This window comes from Medicago sativa, chromosome 5 (assembly GCF_051527215.1).
Source record: "Medicago sativa cultivar Bolivia chromosome 5, Bolivia_mono, whole genome shotgun sequence".
NCBI lineage: Eukaryota > Viridiplantae > Streptophyta > Magnoliopsida > Fabales > Fabaceae > Medicago > Medicago sativa.
This window is the reverse complement of record NC_140753.1, coordinates 23,945,844-23,954,536: the sequence shown is the minus strand read 5'-3', so window position 1 is coordinate 23,954,536 and position 8,693 is coordinate 23,945,844. Positions and strand designations below refer to the sequence as shown.

The 8,693-nt window shown below is 29.9% G+C and overlaps 1 protein-coding gene across 1 annotated transcript; it reads right to left on the bottom strand.

The window, feature by feature from the left end:
* Positions 1-473: 473 nt before the first annotated feature.
* On the bottom strand, positions 474-2,956 carry LOC146921175 (uncharacterized). Its single transcript, XM_085714585.1, has 2 exons — positions 2,582-2,956; positions 474-1,549 (listed from the first exon to the last, which is right to left on the bottom strand). The coding sequence occupies exons 1-2, from the start codon at positions 2,887-2,889 to the stop codon at positions 712-714; spliced, it is 1,146 nt and encodes a 381-aa protein (XP_085570711.1). The 5' UTR covers positions 2,890-2,956; the 3' UTR covers positions 474-711.
* Positions 2,957-8,693: the final 5,737 nt, after the last annotated feature.

The following is an 8,693-nucleotide window of genomic DNA, read 5'->3' as shown; positions in this document are numbered from 1 at the left end:
TAGATAGAAATGCACAGATAATATTAGGTGAAGAAAAATTGAACAAGGTTTTTTTTTTCTTTCTTCTTCATATAAGACTAGGTGAGGAGGGGGCTGATTTAATAGATAAAATAGTTTTTTAGAGTGAATAAAATAGTTGCATTTCAATAACCAATGATAAAATAGTGTTTTAAAAAATAAACGATAAAATATTTATTTTTTAGATGTATGAAGATGAAGAAGAAGACGAGAAAAGAAGAACAAGAAAAGAAGAAAAAAGGTGTTGGTGATTAGTTGTAACTTGTAAGAGACAATAGACCTACAACGTCTCTCTTTTGAATAAAGATTAGAGCTAAATTAAAAAATTTAATAAAGTTTATTGTAGATGACCTAGAATGTTGGTCCGCCTTATATATTTATTGTTGAAAATTAATAGAGAGGAACAATATGATTAACAACAACATAGACAATGGATGAAATTGAACGTTTCAATGTTGTGACACAATTTTTTTTATACGATTCAGAAAATAAAGAAATATATATGTAGAAGACATGCCTTTTATATTCACAAAATAAAGGGGCCAAAATGTACCGGCACAAACATCCTATGTGTAGCTACATAAATAAGTTGTACATGGTATAGTATAGTAATGAATAACAAGAACTGTTGAAGTACACAATTCAGAAAAAACCCAAAGATTAAAGTAAAAAAAAAAATGTTTAAGAAAATAATCATTCCCACTTGCTCTTAATTTGATGTGAGTGTCTGTAATCATAAGTGAGCACCAAACTTTTATCCATTCTTCTCAATGAATAACTTTCAACCAACACATAACAACTAAATTTCTTCCATATGTTTGTTCCACCAAATTCTTCAACATTTGTTACTCTCACTTGTCTTCCCTTCCCAGCATTCCATCCAAATCTTTCTTGTTCCCATTTCATTCCTTCAATAACTTCCAAACTCAATCCAACACTTTTCTCTTCAACACTCTTAAACCATAACACTCCATCAACCAATCTATTTTCATCCCAAACAGCATCCTTTCCTTCAACCTTGGCAACTTCTGTTTGAATCGCAACATCTACAAGCACACCACCTTCTCCACTATTTTCATTTTCCTTTGAAAAAATCTTCTCCCATCGTTGCTCAAGTGTTAGCTCATAGAATACTGACATCTTCATCTGCTCCTTTAAATTAATTCCTTCCTTCACAAACATAAATGGACAATACCACTTTCCAACAACCACTGATTCAGAACAATCATTAAAAATTGAAAAGTTGAAATTTGGTAGCTTCGAACGCAAGGAATCATTTGAACCTAACGCTTGGCTTAATTGGTAGTTGCGGGGAGTGCTAGCATAAAGTGTCCACCCTTTTTCCCTCAATAACCCAGGAGGAATTCCATCTGAAGCGATAGATTTTGCGTGAAAACCATGACTCTTCTTGTTTATTTCAACCTGTTGATAATCATTGAAGGGCTCCAAAGGTCTTGGTTTAACATCACGGACAAAACTACAACATAAACATGTGGTCTTGTCCTCTTCCTTTGAACTTGTACTAGCTTGGCTGAAATCAATTCAAATATTACAATTAATTTTGAGAGAACCACTATTACTTATTGGGAAATGTTAACTTGTGCCCTTAAGGCACAAGTTTAGAAGCTAAATGTAGAAATTATGTATTTGAATGCGTGCATTAAATTTAATCTTTAATGTTTTAATGAATTGAATGCACAAAGTTTAAAGTAATATTTCTTTTTTCGGATTTCTTAACATGTGCCCTAAGGGCACAAGTTAACACTACCCTTACTTATTAATCTATTTTCCTTAAAATTTTAGCGCATGTTTGAGTTGGGTGTGAGATTGGTTGAGTCATGATAGGTTACCACAATTTTGACAAAAACTATAATTTAGAGTTTTAACAAAATCACATGTCACCTTTCTTTTTCCAAACTCATCGACAATCAAAACATGCACTTAAAAGATGATTAAAATGTTAAAATTGTTAAGCACACAAGTAAAATGAAACGATAAAGTTATGAAATAGATGCTTAAATTTAGGATTAGGGGAAGGTATCACAGTCCAAAGCACATAATATTTCCTGGTTCAATGAATACTCACAAAGGTATTTATATTTACCAACCTCAAAAAACACTAGCATGGTTTAAACTCGGAACCTCTAAGTCCAAAGCCTGTCTTTTTACCATTAGACCAAACCTTATAATTGATTTTGTTTAAACATTAAAAACAATCATGGTGTTGTGCTCCAATGATATATTGAGACAATGTTTCGATGATCGTGGTTCAACTAGGCTTACATGAAAGAATAATGAAGAAATTTTATATTTTTACTTTTAAGCACTAATTTTAAATCCCCCAAATTTAATTTTCGGGAAAAAAATGCTATAAAATTCTTTCATTGTTAAAAATTAAGGAGGGTTAATTAGCATGAAATGGAATTTATGGGAATAGATGAGTTGCAAATGAATCTTGTCCTATAATATTCAATTTAATTAAAAACAAATAATACTAATATTGTTTAAAAGCAAAGAAAACTATACGTTGGGTGATATAGATAAATGATTAAATAATACATACCCTTGATTCTTTCCTTTCCTTCTTATAACATAGTAGCGATTAGAAGACAATGGTTGATTTAATACTGGAATGAACATAGCTTCTTCACTTAGGGTGGTTTCACCTGCTGAAATAACGATGGTTAAATTTTTGTTCTGAGGGAAAGGAAAATCCTTGACTCTATTGTTCTTGCACAAACCAAAGCAAGAGTAAGTTTGAGCTTCTTCATCCAATATCACAAGATAACTTGAATTTGGCCCTGATGGTGGTGGGTCTGAAAGAGCACTAGGATTCTTTTTGTACATGGAAAGAAGTCTTGTTGCATACATTTTCAGCGATTTATAAATTAAACTACGATCTTTTTTGAGAGGATATTAAACAATGATCTTGAAGATTAATCCATATATGTACGTGTATGTACGTGTATCCTTATATACTTCATATTTGTTATCCATGTTACATCAATTGTCAAACATATAGTTTGAACGTAGAATTGATTATTCTAAAGTTTTATATAATAATATGGATAATTTCGTTTTCTAGGCAGTGACTAATTAAAAATAATACAATCCTTCAAAAAAAAAATTAAAAATAATACAAGGTTTAATTCATGATAAACCGTGTCGTTGGACTATTCATAACGGGTTACGTCTTCTATACATATGCTCCACGTACATATTGTCATTGTCGCGTAATGGAATATTTTCATAGAATATTCAATTGGTTCAACACAAAAATTCCATTGTGTATTGACTTGCTCCTTTCTAAGAATTCGTCGACTATTCTGATTCTTGAACTTAAATAATTCTATTTTTCATAATTTAAACTTAAGTTGGTAATGTATTTTGAGTAATGGTGTCAAATGCGTATAGCAGGGGCGGATCTACGTCATGTCCATGTGTGGTTATAGTTACACATGAATTTTTTTTAGTGACAGAAATAATGACTAAAAATTCAATCGCTAAGGTAAAAAATGAGATCTCTAAAAAAAAAAGGTAAAAAAATCAGTCTCTAATTCGTTTAGCGAATGAAATAGTGATTGAAAGTTCAGTCGTTAAATTATAAAATATTAGAAATCAATCGTTATTTCGATTGCTATTTATTTAGCCGCTCTATAAATGTATTTTTAGATCCATCCCTATGTATAGGAAAGGTGGAATGTCCCTAATTAGAAATTTTGATGACGGTGTCACGTAGTTTTAATATGCATGTATTTTGGAAATATGTATAAGTTATAGAAGATAATAAATAAGAGAGGTAGAGATAAACATATTCAAGCGTTAAAAAAAAAGATAAACATATATCAAGTTACATAAAGATGTTTTTTTTCCTTTGTCGTTCTACCAAAAGAACATACAAGTTGTTTTCTTTCGCTTTGTTAAGAAAATAATTAATGCATGAAATTATGAGTCGACTCGTCACATGGAATTCTTTTAAATTTCTCTCGTAACAATAACCATTTTCTTTATAAGAGTTACACATTATGAGTCGTCTCGTATTAAAATTGAAACTTATGTCAAATGGTTCTTTCATGTTATAGATTAATTTTCTGTGATGAGCTTTTTCTTTTGAATTTATGCTCCTAACATTTGTGCTAAGTGTAGATTATGATCAATAAAAATAAAACCGAGTAAAGTTTCACAAAGTAAAGTGTCGTAGAGTGAAAGCTATCAATGATACATACTCTGGAAGGGAACGTAGTTGCATTGTTGAAATTTCTACATTGAAAAAGTCTAAAAATAGATTTATCCTTTTGGTTTATTTAAGCTTTATTAGGTCATTTTTCACATATAATAGATTAATCCTTCGAGTTGGATATTTTTATAAACTTATGCTCAAACATATTTCCTTCTAATCAATATATATTTATATACCAAAATTAAAAATCATCCTTTGATAATTAACAATAACCAAGTTATTTTGATTCCTTACTTTCACCCTTAATATCTATGAAATACATTTTAATATATTTTGGATTGACGGTGATCAATTTAACAAAATTACAGTGTTAACATAATTTTGTTGAAGCTACAAAATGTATCTTCTGTTGAATTTGAAGAGACTCGTCGTAATTTTGTTAATCTCATCGTAATCTAAACATGCAGCAGCTATCTTAAAGAAACAACTCTAATGAAATATAAATATATATAGCCAGAAATAGATTTATTGGGTTGCATAATATAATTTCAAGGACACAACATGATTAATAATAGATAAAAACAACAAACTTATGACATGAAGGATGGTCCATCGATAAGGTGCCCATCAAAACAATAAAATACAAATAGAATTAAGATAAGACAAAGAGAGAGGGTTTTTTATAATTAAATTTAAACATTCAATTTGGCAGCAAGAAAAGTAAGCACAAATGGAAGAAGAACAATGATGGTTGTAGGATAGCTGAGGCTACGTGGAGAGGCAGAGGGAGCATTTGCATCATAGTCAGACCCACCCGATCCATATTGAGCAGCAGCAACTGCAACTAAAACCAAAAGACATGCTGCAAACATATTGAATTTGAGTGATGAAGCCATTGTTGAATATATGCACTTGATTATATTAATTTCTTTGATGTTTGTAACAAAATGGAGAATTAATATAAATAGTGGTGAAAGATTATACAGGTTCGGCTAATTGATGCTTTCTTATAGAATAAACAAACGAGAGAATAATTAATAAGGTGCTAGGTGGCATAGGACTTTGTTACTATCATGCTTCTTGTTTATAACTAATAGATGCAATAACCAATAAATATAAACATGAATTGATGCTTTGTTTTTATCATTGCCATTTGTTGGGGGAAAGAATAATATGGCTAAATTACAGAAATAAATTCATGATGATGTTTTGCACATCTGTTGTATAATATTGCAAACTAATTACATCTTCAGCATAAATGTTGCAAGTTTGAAAAACAACCAAGTTTGGAGCTTGAGTATAAACTTTGGGATTTAATAAATCCTACTACATTAGTAGTAATTGTTAACACATACCTTAAGGACATTTGATAAGAAGTTTAAAAAAGAAACTTTATCTTGGAAATGATACATTTAATACGTGTAAGCTTTAGAAATTGACTTTTTTTTAACCTTTAATTTATCACTTATTTCTATTTTTAACTTCTTAACAAGTACCCTTAGGACACTTCTAGCATAACCCTAGATTTTAATATAAGAAGTTAGGAGAATGTGATTTAATCATCTCTTAAACGAGGAAAGTGTAATTTTCTTTAACTTCTTAATTCATAATTAACCGTAAAATGTGGACATTCCCCACTAACAAGATAAGAAAAAGGGACATTGCTTATTCATACAAAGTTGTGTGGTAAATACATGTGTGCATGCGTGTGAAAGTTGTTAGTAATACTCAATTCACAATATTTAGAGCAATGTGAATTGAGTATTGCTAACAACTTTCACCCTAACACTCTTTTTTTCAATACTCATTTTTTCATTAGATTAAATATTTTAAAAATGAGTTCCACCATTTTCGTACTTGGACGACAAGTATTTCATACAATTAATTAATGAGTTAGTGTTAAAAAGAGAGTGTTAAAATAAGTGTTGCCAACATTATTCAAATTGAGTTTTCTTTTTAAATAACGAATATTAGTAATTAGTTGTTAAATTAATATTTACTATTTTGTCCAACTTTAAACCCATACCTGCAACATCTTATTTCTGAGCTCAAATCTGACCTACACAATCCCCCCTCGAATTGAGTTCAATTGATTTCTATTATTTTGATTTCTTAATCAATTTTGTTAAGAAAAAACGCCTTTGAAAGAAAATAAAAAAAATTTAGTTTCCTACATATTTAGTGCAAGGGAGCTAACCCTCTTATATTTTCTCAATATGCTATATATATTAAGTGATATACAAATTTAAATTAAATCAAATAAAATGTAGCATTCAATTTTCAAACCTTCAATTATTTTGACATCAATTGTTATTGGTAGGCAGTCCCACCAAAAGTAATGTCAAATACTACGCTGGAGAATGTGTATATTTATTTGTTGGTAACTAGTGTAACGCCCCGTGCCAAGCACGGGATACATTTTATTTAAAATTCTTTAACGGGTTTTACACAAAAATAGGTTTTTCAAATATTATTTTATTTTTTTAGTTTGATTTCATTCCAAAATTTTGACATTATGTTGTACTTTATCATCGTATTTAAAATTGACACAATAAGTCACTGTTTATTGAGACCAAAAATGTTAAATTTTATAAAGATATAACTATTTTTGTGAGAGTGACAAAATAGTGATAAAATAGTGATATAACAATAAAGATATAACTATTTGGAGTCGCCTTTTTAAATTCAATGAAGATAGAAAAATAGTACATTCAAACTGATATATCTTCAAAATTAATTGACAAATAATTAAATATTATAATGTGTTATATATTTAAAATGAAAAAATAAAAACAAATTAGGTTCACCCATTCAAATTCAATTCAATGTTCTTGTAATGTATCTCTGTTCTTGTAATGTATCTTTGTATTTTATTTCAATACCCACCAGAGTTGGTTTAATTTCTTTCATTCTTAAAGGCTCACTTAAGTATAATTTCTTTTATTGAATCTTTATTATTTTTAGTGTGGAGGGAGTGTGGAAGCTAGGAAAGTCAATTGGGTTAAGTGGGATAAGATGTTTCTTGGTCGATATAGTTGTTGCTTGGAGGTTCGTATAGTGCAGAATTTTAACTTATATTTGTTAAGTGAATTGTTTTGGATGCTAATATGGATCACTGAGTTTGCAGTTTAAAGTTTTAGCATATTAGAATAGGTTGGAGGGAGTTCATGTGAAGAGTGGGGACAATTAGGCGTATATGTGGTAGAAACACTTCCATAGTGCTAAAATAAGGGCGGAGATGGGGATTTGAAATTGGTTTGATGACAACTTGACGATAGTGGAGAGTAATGAGAAAAATACACTTTTTTGTCATGATTCGTGGTTGTAGAGTGATCCTTTGTGTATTATATTTAGAAGACTTTTTTAGTTATCTCAAAATAACTGTGCCATTTAAGGAGATGCGTAGGTTAGAGTCGAATGGGGTTGAGACGATGTCATAGAATTTTTTTTGGAAGGAGGTGCAGGGGATATATTGTTGTTCTTTGTTGGACAACATTTTTTTTAAGGCTAGCGTCATTGATAAGTGAACATGGAAAGTTGATCATGGTGAAAGGTACCCTGACAAAAGGGTATATCATCTGATGATGCAGGTGGATCATGATGAACCTATGGCTTTAAAAAAATCTCATTGGGAACAAAGTAGCTCCTTTAAATGTGTCTCACTTTTCGTGGAGGCTCTTGAATAACTGAATCTAACAAAGGATAACTTAACTTGATGGAGTATTTTAAATATGGACTCATTTTTATGTTCTGACAGGTGTGAGAAAGAGGAAAATGCTAATCATTTTTGTGTTCTAAAGTGGTTGGATAATTATTGTGTTCTTCCCATTAATTCTTGTGACAATACTCTTAATGGTTCTCAACGGTTAAAAAAAAGTTTATTTTAGTTTTTAGTTGATTTTGTTGACTTGCATTTGGATTATTTGGAAATACATAAATTCTTACATTTTTGTCACAAGAACCCGTTTATGGTGTTGTTAGATAAATTTACAATTCTCATTTAGTGGTGGCAAAATGCTAAGAAATTACGTTCTTATTTTGAGTTGCAATGTTGCTGGAATAGTCCTTCTAATTGTCTTGATTATTCTACCTCATGATTTGATTCTTTTATACCTATGCATCTCGAACTTTGTATTTTCCTTTGTTAGGCACATCTTGTGCTTGAAGGATTTTTAATATAATTGATTTGACGTCTTCATACAAACAAAATTCACCTTAGTCAAGACACCAATTACATCACTATATAATATCTTAAATGTTAAGTAACTTAACACTAAAATTTTCACGTTGTTAGAAAAGGGGTGGGGATGGGGGTTCAAAATTATTGTAATGATAACAATATGATTCAAATATATATATATATATATATATATATATATATATATATATATATATATAACCAAACAATTACATTGATGGCTATAAATTATTACCTTGAAACAATTTAATTTTTGCTAACATAATGACAACAACAACATTTTGAGATTCACCAGAA

Coding starts and splice junctions, on each gene's coding strand:
- LOC146921175 (XM_085714585.1), bottom strand. CDS start 2,889: ATGTATGCAACAAGACTTCTTTCCATGTACAAAAAGAATCCTAGTGCT. Junction 1,550..2,581: donor AGGAAAGGAAAGAATCAAGG/GTATGTATTATT, acceptor AATTGATTTCAG/CCAAGCTAGTACAAGTTCAA.